Source organism: Taudactylus pleione, unplaced genomic scaffold (assembly GCF_031769625.1).
Source record: "Taudactylus pleione unplaced genomic scaffold, aTauple2 ptg000711l, whole genome shotgun sequence".
In the NCBI taxonomy this organism is placed as follows: Eukaryota; Metazoa; Chordata; class Amphibia; order Anura; family Myobatrachidae; genus Taudactylus; species Taudactylus pleione.
Genome location: NW_028285113.1, coordinates 12610316 through 12637561, shown reverse-complemented (window position 1 = coordinate 12637561; position 27246 = coordinate 12610316). Strand labels below are relative to the sequence as shown.

Below are 27246 nucleotides of genomic sequence, written 5' to 3'. Positions count from 1 at the left end.
CCTCCTGAGCTGGGGAAGGTGGACCCTGAGAGTCTCCACTTGGGGGTGGCTGGGGAGTGGAGAATCTTGAGAAACGCTGAAGCTTGGCTGCTGCTGCAGCAGCATGTCCGGATTTGCCCATTGTAGCAGACACAAGGCAGCAGGGTGTGCAATATTAAAATCCACCAGCAGGGGGCCTTCAGGAAGAAGGGAGCACAGAAAATATTCCTCCAGAGTCCCAGCAATGGCTGCCAGAAGGGGCGTATCTACCCATTAGCCAGGATGGCACTCGCCAGGGGCGCCGGCCGAGGGGGGGGGGGGGGGGGGGGCGCCGTCCGGCAGTGACTCCCATGGTCAAGGGGTAGAAATAGACAGGACTGCCGCGGAGTCCCAGGTACGCCCCTATGATGTCCGTCCAGGGAATGGGAGCCGCTGGTGAGTGAGAGGGAGTCACCCACCCCCTACTTCCCGGCACCACCTCCTCACCCGCCCCAGCAGCTCCCCGCTCGTCCTCCCCCAGCCTCTTCCTCCCTGTCCCCAGATCCTCCCCCGCTCGGCCTCCCCGCAGCCGCGGCTGACTCACCCTCTCACATGCCGTCGGGCACCGGGGAGCGGAGGATGAAGGAGGGTACCTGACGGCTGCTCCTGTGCGCCTGACAGCGGGACACCCGGGCTCGCGGCTGACTCTGTCTCACATGCCGCCGGGGAGCGGAGGCTGCAAGGAGTGTACCTGCCGGCTGCTCCTGTGCGGGCTGACAGCGGGACTCCCGGGCATTTATCTCACATGCCGCCGGGAACCGAGGAGCGGAGAATGTGGGAGGGTACCTTCCGGCTGCTCCTGCGCGGGCTGACAGCGGGACCCCAGAGGTATGTGACAGGGTGTAGTGTGACAGGCTGTAGTGTGAGTGTGTGACAGGGTGTAGTGTTACAGGTGACAGGGTGTAGAGTGAGTGTGTGACAGGGTGTAGTGTGAGTGTGTGACAGGGTGTAGTGTGAGTGTGTGACAGGGTGTAGTGTGAGTGTGTGACAGGGTGTAGTGTGAGTGTGTGACAGGGTGTAGTGTGAGTGTGTGACAGGGTGTAGTGTGAGTGTGTGACAGGGTGTAGTGTTACAGGTGACAGGGTGTAGTGTTACAGGTGACAGGGTGTAGTGTTACAGGTGACAGGGTGTAGTGTTACAGGTGACAGGGTGTAGTGTTACAGGTGACAGGGTGTAGTGTGAGTATGTGACAGGGTGTAGTGTATGTGACAGGGTGTAGTGAGTATGTGACAGGGTGTAGTGAGTATGTGACAGGGTGTAGTGAGTATGTGACAGGGTGTAGTGTGAGTATGTGACAGGGTGTAGTGTGAGTATGTGACAGGGTGTAGTGTGAGTATGTGACAGGGTGTAGTGTGAGACAGGGTGTAGTGTGAGTGTGTGACAGGGTGTAGTGTTACAGGTGGCAGGGTGAGTTTGAGTATGTGACAGGGTGTAGTGTTACAGGTGACAGGGTGTAGTGTTACAGGTGACAGGGTGTAGTGTTACAGGTGACAGGGTGTAGTGTTACAGGTGACAGGGTGTAGTGTTACAGGTGACAGGGTGTAGTGTTACAGGTGACAGGGTGTAGTGTTACAGGAGACAGGGTGTAGTGTTACAGGAGACAGGGTGTAGTGTTACAGGAGACAGGTGTAGTGTGAGTGTGTAACAGGTTGTAGTGTGAGTATGTGACAGGGTGTAGTGTTACAGGTGACAGGGTGTAGTGTGAGTATGTGATAGGGTGTAGTGTGAGTATGTGACAGGGTGTAGTGTGAGTGTGTGACAGGGTGTAGTGTGAGACAGGGTGTAGTGTGAGTATGTGACAGGGTGTAGTGTGAGTATGTGACAGGGTGTAGTGTGAGTATGTGACAGGGTGTAGTGTGAGTATGTGACAGGGTGTAGTGTTACAGGTGACAGGGTGAGTGTGAGTATGTGACAGGGTGTAGTGTGAGTGTGTGACAGGGTGTAGTGTGAGTGTGTGACAGGCTGAGTATGTGACAGAGTGTAGTGTTACTGTAACTGGCTGGTGAGACATGGGGGCTGGCTAGGGAGAGGTTTTAAGTATAGTGTGTGTATTTATACAGAAAATATGGGGGGAGGGGGCGCCATTCCTTTACTTTGCCATGGGCGCTCGGACCCCTAGATACACCCCTGGCTGCCAGACCCGCGGAAACCAGCCCCAAGCAGCCAGACAACAGCGGAGGCCACACAGCACAGAAGACAATAGCAGTGGAAACCTCGAGGAGGATGGATGGGACAGCCGACAGCGCTACTCCCCACACTGCACCAGCGCTGACAGCCTGTCCCCGGCGGCACCACACACGCAGCTGCACTTCCGACAAAGACCCAGCAGACGGGACCTGGGCGCCTCACACCTTCCGCCGGCACCCGCAACACGGACCACCGGAATCGCGGGCAGCAGGAGAAGGTAGGTAGAGCTCCGGGGCTGGTTCTATGGTCTCAGGATGTTGCAATTAGGATGCCACGCTGGAGAGCCTGCAGAACACGCGTCGTCCTACATCGTCGCCATGGCCACGCCCCCACTATGTGAATACTTTCCGGATGCACTGTATGCTTAATCCGTCATGGATTCAGTCACTGGGGCCTATTTATCCAGCATTTTTTTTTTTTTTCATAAAATGATGTGGAAGCAGCAGTTTCTGCTTACTTTTATGAACTGTTGCTATACGGGTCCTCCTACATCTATCCTCAATACGCCACACTGCGCGATTTGCCTGGCGTGAGTGAGCCGCCATGTCCCATGCAACTCTGCTAGCTTTGGGTAGTCTTTTCTTTGCCGAAAAAACTAAGCGACTAGGATGCACCAGGAGATTGTGCTGATTAATTTGATAATACCACTTTCAGACAGAAAAATCCCTAAAACCTGGGTTTTTCCCATATCTTTCAACCCGGGAAGGACCCGGGAATTTGCTCCTAACCCCCTTTCACACAGCACAAAAGACCCAGGAAATTCCTGGGTCGACACCTTTCACACAGAACACAGATTATCCCTGCAATATACAGTGTGTCATAATAAATGGACTGCTTTTATGGCACAGAGATGAGGTCATGAAAAGTGCAGCCCGTGCCCCGCCATCTCAGCCAATAAGCGCTGCTTACTATGCCGGGAGTAGAAAAACCCAGGTCGGCACCTTTCAGACAGCCACCAACCTGTGTAAGACCCGGGAAAAACCCAGGTAAATACCTGGGTCGAAGTACCGGGAATTAGAGCCGGAAAATTACCGGGTTCTTTTCTCTGTCTGAAAGGGGTATTAGTGACAATTGTATATCTATGTGCACCCGAGTCTGTAAACGCATCCGCTTCATCGTAGCACTCTGCAGGCTGATTCAGAGACTCACTCGCACACAAATAGAAGTGTGACATATCACATTAATTAGCACAGTCTCCGGGTGCGTCCTAGACACATCACATTGCTACTTCGCAGTGGCGGCTCCAGAGGTGGGGCTGCAGTACAGTCCAAAAGTCAAATAGGAGAGCCACACCAACTGCCAGTGAGTCCCAGCTGGCCATGTTTGGCAGCATTTGGAGTGGCAGTTGGTGTGGCTCCCCTATTTGAATTTTGGACTGCTCTGGAGCCGCCACTGCCACTTAAACGTATTTTTGGCAACAAAGAGACACCTGGTGCTACCAGTGTCTCACGGGACCTGGCACACGGATAGGGGCTGTTTGGCACGGCTGAAGCAAAGATGTATGAGGACACATCTGTATGTAGGAATAGCCTAATGCAAATTTCACGGAAAACTCCTGCAGAAGGCTTAGTGCTGCAGCTCACAGTCCCCGATATTATCAATAGGGACTACGGTCTGACCCCTATGTACAAATCTCCAAAAGAGCTAAGCTTTTCAGAGCTTAGCCCCGCTGGCCCTATCATCATCATCATCTATTCCATCCTCAGAAGAATTATTCAGACTACAGATGTGGTGGGGGCACTTTACATTAGGAGTAGTATGTCTATTTATAGATTGTTATGATGAGGAACAATAATTAAAAATAACCTTGACCCCCTTTAAAATCAGAAGTCAAGTGGAATGTATGTGCATTATGGAGAAAACAGATTTTGAATTAAAAAAAGGGAATCTTGAGATAAAATTCAAATTGAGATTAAAAGAATACTGTAAGGTTTACAACTGAATGGGATCCATTTTATTTTTCAGTACCAGTCATCAATTCTCATAATCACATGAATGTTAATGCAGCGAAAGTGAGCAATGTGCTCACACAACAAACCTATTGTATAGCACTAGTAGAATGGGCTTCTACGGTTATTTATTTCTCAAGAAAGGGTCAGCACGTACCTGTGTCCTCAGTATCCGCAACTGTACAATGCCTTCGTTCTCTTCCTCCCTCATCCTTTCCGTGGTCAGCTGTAGGCGTCCAATTAAATTGATTTTTCCTCTTTTTTGAACTTTTGCATTTTTTCTAAAAGAAAACCAAATAAAGTTGTAACAATTGAATAGATTATGAGGAAAGGATTGTATACGGAGATCACGGTTTTACTTGGAATTGTCGGCAATATGTCGTCCGATCCGCCTGATCGGACGGCATATCGTCTAGTGTGTACCCGGCTTTAGTATCTTCTTATCCTACTGTAGGTGCATCCAATTAATATGCAGCTTAGGCCAATAAGAGACGGGAGGGAGAGGGGAGAGATGAGGGAGAGAGGGAGGGAGGGAGAGGGGAGAGATGAGGGAGAGGGGAGAGAGGGAGGGAGGGAGAGAGGGAGGGAGGGAGGGAGGGAGGGGGGGAGAGAGGGAGGGAGGGCGAAGGGAGTGAGGGAGAGGGGAGGGAGAAGGGAGGGAGGAAGGGAGGGAGAGGGGAGGGAGAGGGGGAGAGAGGGAGGGAGGGAGAGGGGAGAGAGGGAGGGGGGGAGAGAGGGAGAGGGGAGAGAGGGAGAGGGGAGAGAGGAGGGGGAGAGAGGAGGGGGAGAGAGGAGGGGAGAGAGGAGGGGGAGAGAGGAGGGGGAGAGAGGAGGGAGGGAGGGCGAAGGGAGGGAGAGAGGGGGGATGGAGAAGGGAGTGAGGAGAGGGGAGGGAGAAGGGAGGGAGGAAGGGAGGGGGGAGAGAGGGAGGGAGAGAGAGGGGAGAGAGGAGGGAGGGAGAGGGGAAAGAGGGAGGGAGGGCGAAGGAGAAGGGAGTGAGGGAGAGGGGAGGGAGAAGGGAGGGAGAGGGGGAGGGGAGAGAGGGGAAAGAGGAGGGGGAGGGGAAAGAGGAGGGAGAGGGGAGAGAGGAGGGAGAGGGGAGAGAGAGGAGAGAGGGGAGAGAGAGGAGAGAGGGGAGAGGGGGAGAGGGAGAGAGGGGAGAGGGGAGAGAGGGAGAGAGGGAGAGAGGGGAGAGAGGGGAGAGAGGGGAGAGGAGAGAGAGGAGAGAGGGGAGAGAGGGGAGAGAGGGGAGAGAGGGGAGAGAGGGGAGAGGGGAGAGGAGAGGGGAGAGGAGAGGGGAGAGGAGAGGGGAGAGAGGGGAGAGGAGAGGGGAGAGAGGGGAGAGGAGAGGGGAGAGAGGGGAGAGGAGAGGGGAGAGAGGGGAGAGAGGAGAGAGGGGAGAGAGGAGAGAGGGGAGAGAGGAGAGAGGGGAGAGGAGGAGAGAGGGGAGAGAGGGGAGAGAGAGGAGAGAGGAGAGAGAGGAGAGGAGAGAGAGGGGAGAGGAGAGAGAGGGGAGAGGAGAGAGAGGGGAGAGGAGAGGGGAGAGAGGGGAGAGAGGGGAGAGGAGAGGGGAGAGAGGAGAGAGGGGAGAGAGGGGAGAGAGGAGAGGGGAGGGAGGGAAAGAGAGGGGGAAGAGGGGAGAGAGGAGGGATAGAGAGGAGGAGAGAGAGGTGAGAGAGGAGGGACAGGAGGGAGAATGGCTGAACAAAATACAATTTTAAATGTAGATAAAGTAAGGTTACTCTGTAATGTGCCAACTTTACATTGGTCCTGGATGAAGTACAGGCTCAGCCTCCATCTCCATGGCTGTTAAATGTTGTAATGCAATATCAATTATACAACAGTGCCCCAATGGCTGATCCTTCATTGAAATAAACAACACATCGCATTTCATGGTAACAAAGTGGCCCAGTGAGAAAATATCAAGAATTCTTTAAGCACTTACATTAAACTGAACTCCTGGTTCACAGAAAACAAGGTTCCCTCTGTAAAGTCTTTTGGGGAGTTTACTGCTGGCTCATATGATAAAACTTGTCGTTTCAGCTTAGGAAACGCTACTAGAGACTAAGATGGAGATTAAACAGAAATATATTATAAATTAATATTAACATTTCACAAGAAAATCAAAACGCATACAAATTATCATCAGTCCTCATACACCTATCCTTTTTGTGCCATACGGCACAAGTAGCTGGGTGCATCGTAGACGGTCCGCCATGGGTAGCGATTCCTAAGCTTACACATTTTCCGGAATTTTGTATCTTAGTTGTATACAAATGGTCCCTATAGTGCACTAGGTACTTAGGATTTGTATTTCTTCTTCAGGGTCCATAGGGCTCCACAGGGAGACATTGAATTGTAGGTGGGACCTGAAGGACCGGACACCAACAGCAAAGCTTTTCAATCCCAGGATGCTCCGGTCCTTCCCCCTATACCCCCGCCCACAGCCTGAGGGCACTTCAGTTTCGTTGGTGTCCGGCAGGAGCTGGATCACCATTATAACAGGGAGCTGCATTAAGCAGCCCAAGCTTTTATTTTATGATTTGATTTAATTTTCTATTTTGTACTATAAACGGGCGAGCAGCACCAGACTGTCCTCTGGACGTCTATGCTGCTGCCCCATCACCCCTCCGCGGGGCAGGGACACAGTGCTAGGTACTCCTGGCGGGGCTCTGAGGGGGACTAGCTAGCAGGCTTCCCGGACCCCAGACTGCAGCCTGGAATTCAGGGGACAGGTAAGGTGGAACCCTGATTGTGGGGACCCGCATTATTGTGCAGTCTTACCTCCGGTCTTAGGAGACAGACTAGAGGCGCTCATGTGGACACTGGTGCGCCCACGACTCCACTAGATCACCGGGGCATAGAATACACTGGCGCAGGGCATATATAGAGGCCAGGTGACTCGGTGGTTAACGTCAGCAAGGGGAGAAGGCGCTCTCCCTTAGGCCCCTTCCCCAGTCAAGGGCGCCATTCCATAGCGGTCCTAGTGTTCCCTGGGCTGCTCCTCCCTCACCCTACGTCCCCTCAGATGCGCGGCAGCCATTTTATGCAAGCAAGCCTCCTGGAACACTGGGTCCAGTCTCCTTGTATATGTCTTCCACAGGCCAGGTCATGCAATGCTATATCCTACCAGCCACTGCGATCTGTGTAGTTGAATTTAGTGCCCATTGCAGACATGTAATGTTTTTCTGCGTTTGTATGTGACTTGTGCTAGCGCTAATCTCTACTTTCTATACTGTCAGCTTTTACCTTTCCCTTTATTCTACTATACCCTGACATACTAAGGTATAGGGGGCTTATTGTACCTCACATCTTCTATATAATTGTGGGGGCTATCACACACTATATAGCGCGGTTGCATATTACATTATGCCATATTATACATACTGCAGGGTGTTCACTGCACTGCATCATACCGCGTATTTTATTATTCTTGTGGCTGTGGCTGGCAGAGGAAAGAACAACAAGCACCCTGATGCTGCTGCTCCTACTCTGGTGTCTGCTCAGCAAGCTTAGCCACAGAGGACCTCATTCAGGAGGGTCTTTGTTCTAATTGTTACACAGCCCCTTTCTCCCTCAGGACCCACCCTGGGTCCCCTTTTCACAGATGCTGGCAAAACTTGCAGACCACATAGCAGTCCCCGTGGTAGCTCCCCCTATGTGATGGCCACAGCAAGTTCTCCCTGCAAATCCTTTGCCTCCCCCATGGGTAGACTTACAGTCTACCTCAGTACAGAGTTTGGCTAATACCTCTACGGTTTTCAGCAAATGCTGCAAAAACAAATGCCTTTACCTACTAAACGTGCGGTGTTATCTTCCCAGTCCACACAGTTGTCCGATTCCGATATCATCTGGGGAGGCAGAAGACGCAGATCTCTCACTCTGACTCCGTCTCAGAAGAAGAAAAGCCACCCTCTAAACTAGTTAAACTGTACCTGCTCTTGTGAGAGCTGTTAAAACTGTTTTACAAATAGAAGAGGATGAACCCGCTCCTAAGAAAAAACATGCACTTTTTAAACGACAAAAGGTATTTTTACCAGAGTTTCCTCACTCTGACCAGCTATCTGATCACATGAGTGAAGCTTGGAATATGCCCGGTAAAAGGTTTCAAATTCCAAAACGGTTCAGTTCCTTTTACCCTCTTCCAGCTACTGATTGTACTAAATGGGAAGCTCCCCCAGCAGTGGATTCTCATGTAACACGGCTGGTTAAAAGTGGCACCTTACCCATTCATACTGCAACCTCCTGGTGACTGCAGATATACGTATAGAAGCTTGTCACGAATCCACATACTCTCTTACAGGAGCTATTACTCGTCTTGCTAGGGCTACGGCCTGGGTGGCAAAAGCCATTAAGAGTTGGGCAGAGGCCCTGGAAGAGACTTTTTCCATGATGCTTCGAAGCTGTCCTACATATCTCACATTAAGAGATGCAGCCTCCTACTTAGGTGAAGCAGCTATGGATGCGGCTCTCCTGGCCTCCAGAATATCTGCCACTTCGGTAGTGGCCCGCCGCATTGTTTGGCTACGTTCCTGGAAAGCAGATTCAGACTCAAAACAGGCTCTGGAGTGTCTGCCTTATTGTGGAGACATCCTATTTGGTCCAGAATTAGATAAAATTGTGACTACTTTGGCAGCTTCAAAGACGGCGTTCCTACCCTCTGCATATAATACAAAGCCTCGGACATCATCCTTTCAATCCTTTCGCCCTCAAGGAAAAAGCCAAGGGTCAGTCCTTTCCACAACAGCAGACATCAGCCAAGGCCTCCAAGCCTAGGACCAAACAGGCCTGGGCTACTAAACGCCCACCTGCCAAGTCTGAGGACAAGCCTACAGCATGACGGGGCGGGCCTCTACCTGGGAGCTCCCAGGGTGGGAGACCGACTTCTTCAATTTGCCCAGGTTTGGCATCAAACCATGTCAGATGCCTGGGTAAGGGAAGTGGTCTCCCACAGATAAGCCTTCTCATTTCTGAGGCAACCCCCCCCAGCAGTTCCTTTACACAGGGACCTCCATCAGACCCAACCAAGGCCCTGCTGCTCCAAAAAGCCATTCAATCTTTACTGATTTCAGGAGTAATAATTATTCTACCCTTTTCTTAGTTCAGAAACCCAATGGGTCTCATTGGAGTATCCTCAAATCTCTGAACATGTTTATCGGGGTGCCCAGGTTTTGTATGGAAACCCTCCGTTCCATTATCCTAGCTATGGAGCCTGGGGATTTTATGGTATCTCTAGACATTCAGGACGCTTACCTATATGTACCTAGAGCGCCGTCTCATCAACATCATCTCAGTTTTGCTATACTATAGCAACATGACCAATTTCAGGCTCTGCCGTTCGGCCTTTCAATTGCACCCCGGGTCTTTACCAAGATCATGGCAGTTATGGTGGCCTCTCTTTGTCGTCAAAGGATCAGACTGCTCCCATACTTGGACGATCTCTTGCTGTTGGCCAGCTCCCCAGTGACTCTTCACCGCCATCTACAGGTAACCATTGCCTTTCTTCAAATGCACAGTTGGCTGATCAACTGGAAAAAATCTTCCCCATCACCCTCTCAAAGGATGGTACAATTGGGGGCCCTCCTGGACTCTCAAATTCAGAGAACCTTTCTGACAGCGAACAAGATTTCAGCAATCCAGCACAGACTACGCAGACTGCTCTACAGTCGCCGAGTGTCAATTCACTCTGCTATGCAGGCCCTGAGATCAATGGTGTCCACCTTCAACATGTGGAGTTCGCCCAGTTTCATTCCAAGCCCCTACAACACCTGATCCTCAAAGTCAATCAGCAATGACAGACGTGTCCCGCATTCTCCCATGGGCCGACGCAATCTCCCAGCCATCTCCCGGGGATTCTCAATTGAGAAGCGGCTTTCCTCAGCCGTCATGACATGCATGCAGGAGAATGGTCTCTACATCCAGAAGTCTTTCAGCTACTAGTAGACAAATGGGATCTTCCGGAAGTGGATCTCATGGCCTCAAGACAAAACAACAAACTTCCAATTTATGGAGATAGAACACACACATGACCCCGACGCGGCCTTCATAGACGCATTGTCGTTGAAATGGTACTTGCATTTGGCATATCTCTTCCCTCCAATATCCCTACTTCCTTGCGTATTACAAAAGTTCAGAAAAGAGGGGGGCACAGTCCTATTCATAGCTCTGGCTTGGCCCAGACGTCATTGGTACTCCTATCTTCAAAGGCTTTCCACAGACGTTCCTCTTCAACTTCCTCTAGTAGACCTGTTGTCTCAGGGTCCATGTCTACATCCGGATCTAGCCTGTCTGTCTTTAACGGCTTGGCTCTTGAGACATCCCTAACGGCTAAGGGTTTCTCCAGCTCTGTGGTCCTAGACCATGCTCAGAGCACGTAAACCGGCCTCAGCCAGTCTTTACCACAGAAAATGGCATACATTTTTCCAATGGTGTTCTCCAAAAAACTATGACCCGCAAGTCTTTAAGGTTTCTCGAATTCTTGCCTTTCTTCAGGCTGGACTGGATCTAGTCCTCTGTCTAGCATCTCTGAAAGTGCAGGTCTCTGCTTTGTCTATCTGGTTTCAGTGCAGAATTGCTACTATACCGGATGTTCACACCTTCATGCAAGGTGTTCTACGTATACAGTAAATCCTCCCTTTGTCCCTCCTGTGGCTCCATGGGATTTGTCAGTTGTGCCCCAAGCACTTCAGGAACCTCCATTTGAAACCCTGGAATCAGTGGATGTCAAGTGGCTCACTGTGAAGACTCTGTTTCTTCTGGCTATAGCATCTGCCCGTAGGGTATCAGATTTAGGGCACTTTCATGTCGCTCCCCCTTTTTAATATTTCATCAGGACAGGGCTGTTCTTCGTACACGCCCAGGTTTCCTTCCCAAGGTCGTTTCTCGCTTCCAACTGAATGAGGAAATTGTTGTTCTGGCATTTAATTCACCAGACCGCTCGAAAGGTGAGGCCTCGTTGGATGTGGTCCGTGCTCTGTAGATCTACATGGAACGCACTACTTCCATCAGGAAATCGGACTCCCTCTTTGTCCTATATGGATTCCACAAGAAGGGATGGAGAGCTAACAAACAGACTGGCCAGATGGATTTGCATGACTATATTACAGGCTTAAAAGCAGATGGCCTTCCTGTGCCGACTTCAGTATCTGCTCATTCTACTCGCTCTGTGGGTCCCTCGTGGGCAGCCCACCGTGGCACCCCAGCTGAACAGCTATGCAAGGCGACCACCTGGTCTTCTGTCCACAACTTTCTTAGGTTACATGCCTTTGATACATTTGCCTCTCAGGATGCTTCCTTCGGGCGTAGGGTTCACCTTTCAGCTCAGGAGCGCTCCTGTCCATGAACAACTGCTTTGGGACATCAACAATGTCTCCCTGCGGAGCCTGAAGAAGAAAAGGAGAGTTATGATAAAACTTACCTTGGTTAACTCTCTTTCTTCGAAGTCCATAGGGCCCACAGGGCACCCCCGCCCTGGCACTCCTAGCTTCTATGGGTTTCTTCTCCTGGTCACTTGTGTCCTTCTCTGTGTGATTCCTCAGTGTAGCAGTCTTCCTTCTCTCCTATTCTGCTCCTGCCTTGGGCTTGTCAACAAAACTGAAGTGCCCTCAGGCTGCGGGCGGGGTATAGGGGGAAGAACTGGAGCATCCTGGGATTGAAAAGTTTTGCTGTTGGTGTCCGGTCCTCCAGGTCCCACCTACACCCCAATGTCTCCCTGTGGATCTTATGGACTTCAAAGAAAGAGTTAACCAAGGTAAGTTGTATCATAACTCTCTTTTTTGTCACCAAGGAATTGCTGTAAAGTAGAAGATAAAGCATAACTATGCGAGGCGTGTGCCACTTGTACGGTCCTCTGTATTTTACATTTTTACCCAGAATGCCTCCTTTTTCCTGAATTTTGCGTCTTAATTCGCAAATAGAGTTCTAAGTAGTTAGGATTACTATTTTTGTTGCAAATGAATTGGTATAAAGTAGCAGATTTAGATGCAAATTTTAACAAAAGTCTAATGGCATGCTAAGTAGCGAAGTCATTGGCGTGCCAAACGGGGCTATTTGACGCAATTTGAGGATAGAGGTACATGGACACATCTGTGCACTGCAAGCATCAAGCAGGATTGCTAATCCCAAAAAAGTACGGACACATACCCACAGGGTCCTCCTCAGCTCTGCATCAGGTAACTCTGTGGCTAATTTCAGATTTTCAAAACTTATTTTCTCTTTAGGTCTCTGGTTCCAGGCAAACAAAACCGCCAGCTGAAACGTCGTCACCTCCAGGTCATACTGACCCACCTCATTCTTGAATGTTATCTACGAGACATAATATCAGCAATTAATTGTAATAGAACAGTATTTTTTGGGCATCATGTCCCACATAATCAGCCTTTTTAAGGGTTTATTAAAAAATAAACATGGACAAGGTTAAAAAGGTAGCAGGTCCATCAAGTTTAACCTTCCATCCACAAAACCCTAGTTTCTTGGCAAAAAAAAAAAAAAAGTCCTCTAGAAATCATTGCCCATTTTGTCTAAAGAGTTAAAAAGAAAATCACTTCCTGGCCCCATTATGACAAACAGACAATTCCACAGGTGAACAATATTATAGTATGTTAAAGCCAATAACCCTGTATATTTTGTATAGTTCGTGTCCATTCTTCATTTATGGCATCTGTCAGCCAGAAGATACATTAATATAGTAGCTGTAGCGTTATTATATAACATACTGTATCAACACCAACTTGTTTGAAACCGGTTTAAAAGACTTTCAGTTATGTTGAGTTTTTTTCTTAAGATATCAGAGATTAACTTCATTCCAGTGAGGTGTAATGATGACCTTGGCCTGGGGAAATTAGAATTCTTAAAGTGAAGTATATGCACAGCTTATTTAATATATACTGCCCTATAATCCCAGCTCCTCTTTTCTTTATTTATTATCAGTTATTTATATAGCGCACACATATTCTGCAGCGTATACAGTGAATATTTGGCCATTCATATCAGTCCCTGCCCCAGTGGAGCTTGCAAGCTATATTCCATGTACACGAACATACTTACACACTAGGGTTTTTGTTGGGGGCCAATTAACCTACCAATATATTGTTGGAGAGCGGGTGGAAATCGGAGTACCCCAAGGAAACCCACGCAAGCACAGGGAAAATAATATGAGATATGGTAAGAACTTACCCTTGTTATCTCTATTTCTACGAAGTCCATAGGGTTCCACAGGATACCTTGGGGTATAGGTGTGACGTCAGTCGCAGGGCACCAAAGAGTTAAGCTTTCAGCCTCCCAGGATGCACTAGGTCCCCCTCCTATACCCCGCCCCCGGGCCAAGGCACCTCAGTTAGTTACCAAGCCATAGGCCGGAGGAGGAGAAGGAAGAGAGAGAACAAAGATCTGGACACATACAAGAATCACATTCTCACCAGAGGGAGACGGAAAACCGGTGACCAGAGCAAAGCCCATCTGCAGCACAGGTGCGACAGGGCGGGAGTCCTGTGGAACCCTATGGACTTCGTAGAAAGAGAGATAACAAGGGTAAGTTCTTACCATATCTCATATTTTCTACTTCAGGGTCCATAGGGTATCCACAGGATACCTTGGGGATGTCCCAAAGCAGTATCCTTTAAGGGTGGGGACGCTCCTGTGCAGAAAGGAGAATCCGCCGCCCGAAGGAAGCATCCTGAGAGGCGAAGGTGTCAAACCTGTAATACCTCACGAAGGTATGGACAGAAGACCACGTAGCAGCCTTGCAGATCTGAACTGCCGAGGCACCACGTCGAGCTGCCCACGAAGGACCCACAGACCTAGTGGAATGAGCCTTCAGAGAAGGAGGGACCGGTAGGCCTTCATGAAGATAAGCTTCAGAAATAGCCATACGGATCCAGGCTGCCAAAGTTTGCTTTGAAGCAGGCCAACCCTTTTTACGGAAGCCGTAGAGGACAAACAAAGCGTCCGACTTCCTAAACGAAGAAGTGCGGTCAACATAAGTCCTTAAGGCCCGCACAACATCCAAAGAGGCCTCACCCACGGAAAGACCCGGTGAGTTAAAGGCCGGAACAACTATTTCCTCGTTAACATGAAACCGGGAAACAACTTTGGGAAGAAACTCGGGCCGAGTGCGGAGCACTGCCCTGTTCCCATAAAAAACCAAGAAAGGGGATCTACAAGAAAGAGCCCCTAACTCAGAAACACGTCTGGCCGAAGCAATGGCCAGAAGGAAAACAGTCTTAGCTGTTAGCCATTTAAGATCCACTGAGCCCAGTGGTTCAAACGGCGGTCCTTGGAGAGCCCTCAGGACTACAGCCAAATCCCAAGGCGCCACAGGTGGAACAAAGGGCGGCTGAATGCGGAGAACACCCTGCATAAAGGTGCGCACATCCGGGATTGTAGCAATCCTACGGTGAAACCAGACAGATAGGGCCGAAACCTGTACCTTCAAAGAAGCAAGGCGAAGCCCATGATCTAGTCCCGCTTGCAGGAAGGCGAGAATCCGAGACAGACAAAACTCCCGCGGTGCATAACCTCTCGGTCGACACCACTGGAAGAACGTATGCCACACGCGATGGTATATCCTCGCGGAAGACGGTTTCCGAGCTCGTAACATGGTACGCACCACAGAGCTGGAAAACCCCCGGGACCTCAGCATGGCCGTCTCAACAGCCACGCCGTCAAAGACAGCCGAGTCAGGTCCGGGTGAAGGCAAGGACCCTGAGACAGAAGGTCCGGTCGTAGCGGCAACCGCAGAGGACTGTCCACGGACAGACCCTGAAGGTCTGAGAACCAGTGCCGTCTGGGCCACGCGGGAGCTATCAACAGGAGCGTCCCTCCTTCCTGTTTGAATTTCCGGATTACCCGTGGAAGAAGGGAGACCGGAGGGAACAGGTATGCGAACCGGAACGTCCACCGGACGGACATAGCATCCACCAGAGACGCCCCTTCGTCTCTTGTGCGAGACCCGTACACCGGCAACTTGTTGTTGTGCCGGGACGCCATGAGGTCGATTTCTGGAAGACCCCACCTGTCCACCAGTAGTTGAAAAACGTCCGGGTGCAGGGACCATTCCCCCGGATGAACGTCCTGGCGACTTAGAAAGTCCGCCTCCCCATTTAGCACTCCCGGGATGAAGACCGCTGATATGGCCGGAAGATTGCGCTCCGCCCAAACCAGGATCCGAGAGACCTCTACGAGAGCCGCCCGACTGCGAGTTCCTCCTTGCCTGTTTATGTAGGCCACGGTGGTAGCGTTGTCCGACTGGACCTGCACCGGGCGACCCTGGAGAAACCGCTGTGCCTGCTGGAGAGCATTGAAGACCGCACGGAGTTCCAAGATATTTATTGGAGGCGTCCACCTGCCCTGGAACAAGTGTGGACCCGAAACTGCTCCCCAGCCCCGAAGACTGGCGTCCGTTGTCAACAGGACCCAATTTGGAACCCAGAACGGACGTCCCTTGTTGAGGTGGGTCGTCTGTAACCACCACGCAAGGGACAGGCGAACCTCCTGGGTGAGCACAATCGTCTGGGACTTCAAAGACTGAGTCAGCCCGTTCCACTTGGACAGGATCAGGTGCTGCAGAGGTCTGGAGTGAAACTGGGCGTATTCCACCATGTCGAACACCGACACCACGGAGCCCAGTAACCTCATCGCCGAGTGTAAGGACACCCGGCGGCTGTGCAGGCAACTGCGCACCCTTGACTGTAAAGCAGAGATCTTGTCCTCCGTCACGAAGATCCTTTGCTGTCCCGAGTCCAATAAGGCTCCAAGATGCAGAATCCTCCGAGACGGGATTAGAGTGGACTTCTGCCAGTTGATTAGCCAGCCGTGCCGTTGCAGCAGTGCAATGGTCAGGTCCAAGTGGCGTAACAGGAGCTCTGGAGATCCTGCCACCAATAACAGGTCGTCCAAATACGGCAACATGCGGACTCTCTGCAGCCGCAGAGAAGCCGCCATGACCGCCATCACCTTGGTGAAAACACGTGGTGCTGTTGCCAGGCCAAAAGGTAACGCCCGAAACTGGAAGTGGTCGCTGCGGATTGCAAACCTGAGGAACTGTTGATGGCGCCAAAGAATAGGGACATGCAGGTAAGCGTCCTGTATGTCCAATGACACCAAGTAGTCCCCAGGTTCCAGCGCCAGAATGATGGACCGTAGGGTCTCCATCCGAAACTTCGGGACCCGCAAAGACTTGTTGAGTGCTTTGAGGTTGAGAATCGGACGATATGACCCATTGGGTTTCTGTACCAAAAATAGATTTGAATAGAAACCCTGGCCCCTCTGGGAGAATGGAACAGCCACTATAACTCCAGCCTGGAGCATAGTGTGCAATACCTTCCGCAGCTCCGTAGCCTTGTTCCGGTCTGATGGGAGACCCGTGGTGAAAAAGCGAGCCGGGGGTCTGTGCCGGAAGGAGAGGGCGTATCCGTGGGAAACCACCTCCAGAACCCAAGTGTCTGTCGTAGTGGTCGACCAACACTGGGCGAACTGTAGCAGGCGGCCTCCCACCCTGGGATCCCCCAAAGGGAGGCCCGGACCGTCAGGCCGCAGGCTTGTCATCTGGCTTGGGGGCCGGACGTCTGGTACTCCATGCCTGCTTCCGGGGCTTGACCGATTTCTTAGGGCCAGCCTGTCGAGGAAACGACTGTGGTTTGGGCCTGCCCTGGGCCCTAGATGACCGAAAGGACGATGGTCCAGAACCAGAAGGAGCAGCGGCCGACGGGAGACAAGCAGATTTGGCTGCCGCCAGCGTGGCCACAATCTTATCCAGATCCGGACCGAAGAGAACTTCTCCGGTAAACGGCAACGCTTCCAGACCTTTCTTGGAATCTGCGTCCGCCTCCAGGATCGCAGCCACAAGGTGCGACGAGCAGCTACCGCTGCTGAAGAAATTCTAGACACCAGAGTACTAATGTCTAGAGCCGCCTCGTTGATGTAGGTGGCCGAATCACGGAGATTGCCAATCAACTCCGCCTGTTCGGCCGGACAGTCGGATTCAAAAGAAGCCTCTAATGAATCCGCCCAGCGCTCCATCGCTCTGGCAACCCAGCAAATGGCCATAGCCGGCTGTGCTGCCCCCCCTGCAAGGGAATAAGCGGACTTCAGGCAGATTTCTACCTTGCGGTCCGTAGCATCCTTAAGGGAGGACATGGATGGCATCGGCAATGTGGCACTACGGACAAGACGGGTCACGTGAGAATCCACCTGTGGAGGGGATTCCCACTTAGCAAAATAATTATCCGCGAACGGATAAGCCACCGCCAGGCGTCTCTGCGGCTGGTATCTTTTGCCAGGTTGTTTCCATGCCTCCTCTAAATGGTCCACCAACTGACCCGAAAGAGGAAAGACTGTGGCATCGCCCTTCACATCTTTGAAAAAGGCATACTTAGATTTAGCCGCTGGGGGAACTTCGTCCTCAATCACCAAGGCTGTGCGGACCGCCCGAATAAGTCCAGGAATATATACTTTGGACTTAGCATCAGCGTCCTTAGTATGGAGAGGTTCCTGATCGTAAGGATCCAGAATCTCCCCATCATCAGACGTCCCTTCGTCATCCTCATAAGGAGCGGACAGAGACGCCACCGGCCTTTTATGAGGCCGCATCACAGACTCCCCTTGCAACACATCCGACAAGTGCTGTACAGAACTCGTCAGGGAGTTAACCCACGCTGGCTCCTGAGAACCCGGAAGCGGGGAAATAGGGAGACTGTGGGGTACCACCAATTGTCGTGGGAACCCCTGCATGGGTGACGACACCACAGACTGCTGGGACAAACCCCTCGGAGTAAACGCGGGCTGCGGAGCTAACTGGCCCACTAAAGCTGTTAACGCCTGAGCGAAACAAGCCCAGGGCGGCTCCTGTACCGGTGCTGTAACCGTAATAGGCCGCGCCATGGACAAACACTGCCGGCAAAGGCCCTCCGCGCTACCCTCCCCCTCCGCTAACGGTACTTTGCACGTGGTACACTGTAGCCGGAGGGGAAAATCACTTTCAGACATGATGGCACCACGTATGTGACCTCTCTCACCAATTAAGTATTAAATAGGTGAGAGACCACCCTGCAGCACCGCACCGCAAGGGCTTTAGCAGAAGAACAGGGACAGTAATAAAGCTGACAGTTTAGAGAAGAAAAGTTACAGGCAGCAGCGCTAGCACAGTCACATACAATGCAGAGAAATAACAATTCCTGCACTAACAGCGCTGATTACTCAACTACACAGACACAGGGCCTGGTAGGACACAGCGCTGCATACACAGACCTGAGCCACAGCGGAGGAGAGGTATGCGGGGGGACCCAGACCACGATGCTTCCGTCCAGCGCTTCCAGCAGCGTTCACCATGCGTTCTGGAGAAGATGGCCGCCGAGGAGCAGAGAGGAGGCTGGCCTGGGGGAGGAGCGCTGCCACAGGACCAGTCGGCAGCATGCAGAGAGGGCTGTGTGCAGCGGGGGAGGCGCCGGCTGTGAGACAGGGAAGGCGCGCTCCCCTGGCATGCATTTAACCCCTGGGACGCCGCAGCGCTACCGCTCTGCTGCGGTCCGCTGTCCCAGGGGGTAGTGGAAGCGCAGGTTGGTCGCCTGGCTCCACGCTGCAGCCAGTCCCCAGGGAGCCCCCTGCCTGGGGACTTAGGACCATGTGATCAGCGGGGACCCACCGCGGGACCCCGCTGCTTACCTCTGTCCCCCTTGAATCCGGCCATGGTCCGGAGCATCTGGGGTCACTGCTAGCTGTGACCCCAGACGCCCACCAGCATCCCCGGATCAGTACCGGCGTTCTGGTACCGGCGGGGTGTAGGGAAGACAGCATGGACGTCAGGACTGACTGTCCATGCTGTTCATCCAGATGTGCAGCCACAGCTGCATGAAGAAAAAGCTTCAGGGGCTCTTCTAGCCCCCACTCCAACAGGTGCACCCGACTCCGGCCGGGCACCAAACTAAACTGAGGTGCCTTGGCCCGGGGGCGGGGTATAGGAGGGGGACCTAGTGCATCCTGGGAGGCTGAAAGCTTAACTCTTTGGTGCCCTGCGACTGACGTCACACCTATACCCCAAGGTATCCTGTGGATACCCTATGGACCCTGAAGTAGAAATACAAACTCCACACAGTTACGGCCATATAGGGCTGATCCTGAGTCACATGGTTCTGTCTTCATAGACGCAAGCATTGAGTTTTGCATAGAAGGGATTTTATGCGTTTTGTGGATGCGCGTCCTATTCTGAGTCAGATGGAACTTGGCTGGATTGGTCTTTCCGTGAAATAGGGTGTTTTGGGGGCATGAACTGGGTGGAGGCAAAGCGATCGTACGTTACCACCCTGACTTGTGGGAGTGTCAAGGAAGTATCGTGGGCGTGTTTTAATAGCTCTGCGCGATTCTGAGTCCTTTGTACGGGGAAGGAAAGGCTTTTTCTATCGGATCTCTTGCACCTATCATGGGGGTGGTGGAAGCGCAGATACTAATGATGACGTTTGTGGCGCCTGGCGTGATATCAATTGGGCGGCACGGGTTTCCGCTTGCACACGCACGATCTCCCACATTAGATGAACGGATTCTTGCATTTGCATACACTAATAAACCAGTCTTCTGCAGCGGCCAGCAATTACAGACATTCTGCCTGCAACCCAGAATCAGCCCCTATTTGAGATCACAACATAAAACATGGACCAGCTACTAAATGCCTAATGAAATTGCCCTGCAGAAAGCCTAAAACCTTTTGCCTTCCAGAAATGCCATTACATACATTTTACAACAATGCTGTCCTTTACAGTGCCCAGTTCTGTAACCTTTTCTATCGGAGATTGCCACAGAGGCACAACCTTGTTATAATCTGAACACAAGCTGGCTTATAAAATACTCCAACAAGTATCTTGTCATCTTTCATTCCCATAAGAAGCTCTTACCACAGAAACATACCCCACCATCTTTTCTCTCTATCCCTCCTGAAGAGAGTACAACTATGAATAAAGTAAAAGCCCATTCATATGATCCAACCATCCTTGCAGTCACCCAAATCATAGCGTTCTCCACATAACAACTGGATTTTTTGCTTCCTGTTATTAGTAAATAAAGTCATCACTTCCAGTGCACCCACCATCAACTCCAGTTCCCTATGTAACCTATCTATCCCACCGTTTCCTAGCCTAACCTAACGCTCATCGAATTTTGAAATATCACATAACAGTTCTTGATAAAACGAGAGCCAACATAAAATAAAAACTATTAAACATAAAATGTTGAACTCCCGTCTCTAAGCTTTGTACATAGATGTCCTATTTTCAGCATGTAAGAAATGAGCTTGTGGCAACAGGTCTGACAAATGACCACGGACACCATACGCCCAGTGCATTCGTCATTATGCGAATAAATGCAGTACTCACGATGCCGTTAGACATCAAATGGTGCCAATGCAGTTTTCTACCACTGTGGTTCTTCTTGTAGAATTCCTCCACTTCAGGGATGAGGTCCTCCAGCTCAGTGGGAAGGGACACGAAGACCTTTTCGGAGCTCCTTGACCAGGCACCAGCATTTAAAATCTTAATATTCACAGAATCAGCTGAGATAACAAATGGATGAATGAATACAAATAAAAGATAGTGTTGAGTTTATAATAAAACAGAAGATACGTCTGTGTACTGTATGCCTGAATTATAGTGTTGCCACCACTTAAGTGGCTGTCAAGCAATAGGATTTAGCCACAGTTCAATGTGAAGTTTACTTTACGTCATGACTATTGTACAAAGCTAAGAACAGTAAAATCATATTTGCAAGTTAAATATTTCTGTGCCAACATTATCACTTTATATTGAGATTTTGCACAACTCCTACCTGGAAGGGCCAACTTATTGTTTTTATGCATTTCTTTGAAGGCCTGGTTTAAATCCTCAGATACTTTAATGTCCTGGAACATTCGGGCCAGTTTGTTAACATAGTCTGCAGGCATCCCCACTTCCTGCAAAGTGCACAAAATAGGCAATTAGGAAGCTACAAAACCAGCGCAGACTAAATGCACAGGAGCGCTCACGTCATGTGCCAAAATAAATGTATAAATGTGTTAAACAGGTAATTTGAGAAGCAATAAAATACATCATTAGGCCTGGGGAAGGGATATGTGGACAGATCAAAGTATTTCTGGAGACTTTGAAAAATAAAAATGGTAATCAGGGCTTGTAACATAAAAAATAGTTACAAAGCCAATTCCAAAGATGGTACAGATGTGACCTCATCCAGTAAGCCTCAATACGCCATGCGGCGTGAGTGAGCTGTGCCGAGCTGCTATTCACACTGCTCAATCTGTTCCAGAGACGCCGGGCTGTGACTTTTACCGCACAGGAACTAGTTTTAAATATGTACAAAGTCGCAGATGAAGCGTGAGAAACAGCCGCGGCACCGTGGCTCTTCGTATACAGATGCAGACTCAGTCGCACACAGGTGTACACGTGTAACATATCAAATGAATCAGTGCAGTCTCGTTAAGCCATTTTGTCACACCCGATTGTTTAAAATGTGCGACTAAGAATCGTGGTCGAGCAAAAAAGACGCACAGTGCGAGTAGCACGGGACCTGGCGCGCCGAGAAGGGCTTATTGGTGCAGCTGTGGCAATAGTGTATGAGGACACACCTGTAATGATCCATGTCGATTGTGTATAAATGGAGAAAATGGAACACTTCTTCCCAGTAGTGGTCAACAATAACCTTTCCTAGTAAGACATACATTATTCAGGATAACACACAGAACCCTACGTTAGCAGCTATTAAATTGAGAAGATAAAACTAAAGTAGACCGATTTCTTTGTGTTTGGAGAGTCTAATCCCAGCCTTAAAGCACAGTGGTCAGTGTCATGGTTCGGGTCTCCACCCAAGACTGCAGTCAATGAGGGAACCATGATTTCTGGGATTTATTAGCAAGTTCGAAAAGAAAATATCAGGGACAGTAATTCTAAAACACAAGTAATTTTACTATAAAAAGGCAGAAGCAAAAGTAGTTTTACAATGGCCGAGTTAATGTGTTGGTGCAGGAGATTAAGGACTGGTACAGTTGTGTGTATTTACCATTGAAGTCAGAGTATATATATTGCCAATTGAGCAAGCGCACAACATTTCAAGGAATCGGTTCTCAACTATCATGGAAAGTAACTGATTGTGTTGATCTTGCTGTAAAACTGCAAAAATCAACTGCAGATGTACAAATCCAAAAATACTTCTTAGCTGAAGTGCACGATCCAAAAATAAGTATAATAAATATGACTAAAATCACTGTTGGCAAAGGAGAGGTCACCAGTCAAGAAACCCAATGGTTCATATAATTTTTTGCACAAAGATGACACATTCTGGATCAATGTTCAATAAAGACAAGAAAAGTCTTACTGCTGGGCGCTATTTGTTTATTCAGATCCTAATGGTGGGTACACACCTGAAAGATCTATCTATAGATCGAGTGATCTGCAGATATATGGTCGTTCATACACACTGAACGACCATCATCTGTGCTGCAGCGGGTCCCGGCAGCGTGGCCTAATCGCGGACTGCGTGGCCAGGCCCCCTTCGAAAAAAATATATATTTGCGGCCCTGGGGAGGGGGGCGCTGTGTGCCCCTCAGCCCGGCGCAGAGCCAATGGGGGGCACAATCAGCGTGATCGCCCCCCTTCCTTTGGCATAGGAGACTGCTCGGGCTGCTGCTCTAGCAGCCTCTGACAGTATCTCAGTGCAGCCCAGCACACAGCAGCTGGGCTGCTGTGGATGGGGAGCTGTGCCGAACCCAGGTAGGCAGTACCCGCTCGCGGCTCCCCCCCCCCCCCCCTCTCTGCACTACCTTGTACGGGCAATCGGCTGATAGCCCGTACACACTTGCCGATAGACAGGTATGTCTGCAGTCATATCTTCATTGGCTGTGCAACACAGCCAATGCGATATGTCTGTGAACGACGTTGTTCACAGACATATCGTCTGTACACACTGGCCGACGGGGGCACGAAATATTGGCCGATCAAGTGATTGGCCAATATATCGGCCAGTGTGTACTCAGCTTAAGTCTTCTATCTGGATGTCAGATCACATCTAATGAAGGACTACAGATAATTCCAAGTAGCCCACAAACGTCCTCTCATTGTGTGCACATAAGAGCGTCAAGGGACTAAAATAGACAAAAGATAACTTCATAATCAATAATTAAAGACTTTGTTTTTTACCCTGAGCCACTCGACCATGTTCTCTTCAATTTCGCTGTCTGCGGAGATGTCCAGAATGAGGCGCCTGGTAAGGTGGGCTTTGTGGTATCTCATGAAGACATCTTTGTTCTGGACATACTTGAGCACCAGCAGCTGTGGACAACGGAAATGACTTAATTGTATAGTACACACATGATTTCCACCTCCATCCAAAACCAACATTATGATAGCACAGAAAAAGTTCTATTTGAAATCTAAGTTTTAGGACATTGGGAAAAATCTGTCTCTTTCTTATGAACTTTCCTGCTCTTCCTCACTTTGGGGCGTGGATTGATAGGTCTACAATAAAAAAGTAGACAGTCAATAGGTCTTTATCAGAAGGTCAACAGTCATGAGGGTCATTAGGCTGACAGATAATTGGTTGACATGGTGAAAAGTCGACATTCAAATGATCGACACATTTTTATTTTTTTTTATTTTAGCCTAACCCTCACCCTAAACCTCAAGAAAAACCATGAGTTGTTCTTTTTTTTTGCATTGACTATTTGAATGTCGTCCTTTAATAGTAAGTACAAACAAATGTTCTTCTTCAGTAGTGTAACACATATGGAAATGCTTTCTAAAACCATCAACAACAAGATGGTATTTATGCCTAAAATATTGCCTTCTTTAGGGTCTTCCAACCAAAGGCAGCCAACATGGAACCTGCATTTATAAACAGTAAAAAAAAAAACCCTGCAGGTAAGAATCAGCTGGACGCACTACAGATCTGGAGGGACATGTATCAAACTTTCTAACGTGTGGAGAAGTTGCCCGTCAACCCATCAGCTTCAAACGATCATTTTATAGAATGTACATGATAAATGCTAGCTAGGAGCGGATTGGCTGCTATGATACATTACCACCCTGGTCTTCTGAGACGCCACAAAGCCCCATCTACTAGGAACTAATCACTGTAGCTGAGGGTAACATTAGGTCACAGAGAACTTGTACCAACATTGCAAAACATGCCTACAAAGTTGTCGGGAAATAGAAACATTTTCAAAAAATTACAAACAAAAAACCTCCCGTGTCTTGTAACTCCATAGGCGCTTTAAAGTCGTGATTTCCCATGGCGTCTAAAGGACATAACTTACAGACTTACCACTTCCTTCAGCTTTGCCTCAATTTCTTCTGAAGTCAGTTTCTTACTGAGGGGCGTTTTTCTCAACAACATATCACAGTAATTAGCTAATAATTCCGGGCACTTTGATTCCGGCTGCGTTTTCAGTCCCACTCTGTAACAACCATCAAAGAAAAGAATCATCAATTCTGATAATACTCAAATCAGTGTGATTTATATAGAATCACTTATACCCCTTTCAGATCGCAAATTGCGGGTTGCACCCGGGATTTGTGCACGAGTCCATCCCGGGTGCAATAATGCAGGGTCGATGACGCCATTGGTGTCACGTGATGAGCCGGCGCTTGGCGATGAGATAATCTCCAAGCGCTGGCTCTCCCTATGCAGTGAACGGGACCAGGGTTAACTGCGAGCCGGGATAACTCGTGTTCAACCCTGCTTGTTACCCAGGTTGAAATGCTGGGTCGCTTGACCCGGGATATTTCAACCTGGCCCTTTCACACTGAGCAGGACCCGGGTTGCTCCGTGATCATGTGCAGTAACCCGGGTTATTTGATGGCAGTGTGAAAGGGGTATTAGAAGTCTTTAGATTTACTTTTTTAATAAACCATAGAAATCCAGAATCAGTTTTTTTTTCTAGCAGGTTTATTTTGTATCTGAAAATATAGAATATAAAATGTAAAACCTTACCCTTTCTGCTTCAGTGGTAACTCGAGTTTAAATATTGTTGCATCATTTACAACAGCTTTGTATGCCTGGAGGAAAATATATAACAAAGTCAATACATTGTAACAAGGTTTTCTTTTTTTTTTTTTTCAGCATTAACAGATAACAAGAGATATGGTAAGAACTTACCTTTGTTATCTCTGTTTCTACGAAGTCCATAGGGTCCACAGGGTTGACCTTGGGGTATAGGTTGGGAACCAAATCCGGGCACCACGCAGTTAAAGTTTTTAGCTCCCAGGATGCACTTGGGTCCACTCTCCCTATAACCCCACCCCCCAGCCAGAGGCACCTCAGTTTGTAAGTAGCCAAAGGCCGGAGGAGGAGAGAAAAAGAGAGAGAAAACTGGAACACTCTAGAACCATACTCACAGAAAAGGAGACGGGAAACCGGTGACCAGTAACACAGCCCATATGAAGCCAGGTGCGTCAGGGTGGGCGCCCTGTGGACCCTATGGACTTCATAGAAACAGAGATAACAAAGGTAAGTTCTTACCATATCTCTTGTTTTCTAATTCAGGGTCCATAGGGGGTCCACAGGGTTGACCTTGGGGATGTCCCAAAGCAGTTCAACCAAGGGTGGGGACGCTCCTGTGCTGAGAGGAGAATCCGTCGCCAAAAAGGAAGCATCCTGAGAGGCAAAGGAAACCAATGCCTAGAACCTTAAAAAGGTATGGACAGAAGACCACGTGGACACCTAGTAAGGCAAAACAGCCGAGGCGCCACAACGAGCCGCCCACGAGGGTTACATGGCCCGAGAAAAAACAAGCCTCAACGACAGAAATGCCTACCCCTGAGGAAGACATACGAGGCCATCCAGCCAACATTTCATTATAGGCCGGCCATCGTTTCCTGTGAAAACCAGAAACCGCAGACCACCAATAAGGAGTCCGATTACCATAAGGAACTTGAACGGATCATATAAAGCCAAAGAGGCCGGACCACAGTCAATGAGGCCACACCAGCCGAGAAGACTGGGGACTGAATGGCCGTACCATAAGTTCCAGAATAATATGGAACCTAAAAACCACTCTAAGAAGAAATACAGGGCGAGAGCAACTCACACCCTGACATGATGTCCTCCAGAAGAGGGAGCCACATGAGAACGCTCCCAATTCAGACACTCTCCTGGTTGATTTAAACACCCTGAGAGAGAGAGAGCTTAAACAATAGACCATGTAATGGCTATCACAACCAGCGGTTCCATTGACTGTCCCCGGAGGGAACAAAGAACCACTACTAACTCCCCAGGAGTCCCTAGGGAGGACAAGTGGAGGCATAATCCAGAAAACACTCCAAAGGATGAACTGGATATCAGAGAGGAGCAATTCCATATCTTAACCATACCGACAGTGTAGAGATCCGCACTGTCAGGAAGGCCAGGCCAAGGGTGAAACCCAAGCCAGCCGGAAGGAATGCCAGAATATCTGAAAATCCTGGACACCGGAGGATCGTATCGACAGGTACGATACCATAAGAATTATGTATGCCACAGTCCGTGGCAGATCCCAGCAAAGTCTGGCCTATCTGCTCTAAACATCTCAATGAAGACAGAGCCAGGGAAGCCCTAGGACCACAGTCAAAGACAAACGATCCAGGTCCAGGGAAAAACAAGGACCCTGAGACAACAGGTCCAGATGGTGAAGCAGTAGGAACGGAGTATTGATGAGGAGACTCCGAAAATCTTAGTACCAGTGATGTCTGGGACGAACTGGAGCCCCCAGAAGGAAAGCCCCTCCGTCTCGAATTAAACTTCCGAAGACCTCGAGGAAGAAGGGAGACCGGAGGACACAGGTACACAAAGTGTAAGGACCACTTCACTGACAAAGAGTCACGAAGGTAGCTTCAGTACTCTTGGAGCTGGACTGTAACACCGGTAATGTGTGATCAAGTCAGAAGGCCATGAGGATCAATCCCCTCAAGGAGGCCCCCTCTGCTCACCAGGAGTTGAAACCTCTCTTGGAGAAGAGACTAGTCCCCGGGATGCAAGTCGCGACGGCTGAGGAAGCCCGCTTCCCAATGGAGAGCTCCGGGAATAAACACTGCAGAGTTGGCCAGGAGAAGACCCTTGGACTATGTCAGAATGGATGACATACCTGACA

The 27246-nt window shown here is 49.7% G+C and overlaps 1 protein-coding gene across 2 annotated transcripts in view; it reads right to left on the bottom strand.

Moving 5' to 3' along the window:
- Positions 1-27246, bottom strand: part of CUL5 (cullin 5) — an 83077-nt gene that overhangs the window by 12144 nt on the left and 43687 nt on the right. For both annotated transcript variants that reach the window (XM_088456754.1, XM_088456755.1), the window contains exons 11-18: positions 25113-25177; positions 24444-24576; positions 23321-23452; positions 20961-21084; positions 20513-20688; positions 12297-12458; positions 6100-6218; positions 4312-4435 (exon numbers count right to left, since the gene is read on the bottom strand). In XM_088456754.1, coding sequence (XP_088312880.1) covers positions 4312-4435; positions 6100-6218; positions 12297-12458; positions 20513-20688; positions 20961-21084; positions 23321-23452; positions 24444-24576; positions 25113-25177 — 1035 coding nt within the window. The remainder of the gene's footprint in view (positions 1-4311; positions 4436-6099; positions 6219-12296; positions 12459-20512; positions 20689-20960; positions 21085-23320; positions 23453-24443; positions 24577-25112; positions 25178-27246) is intronic.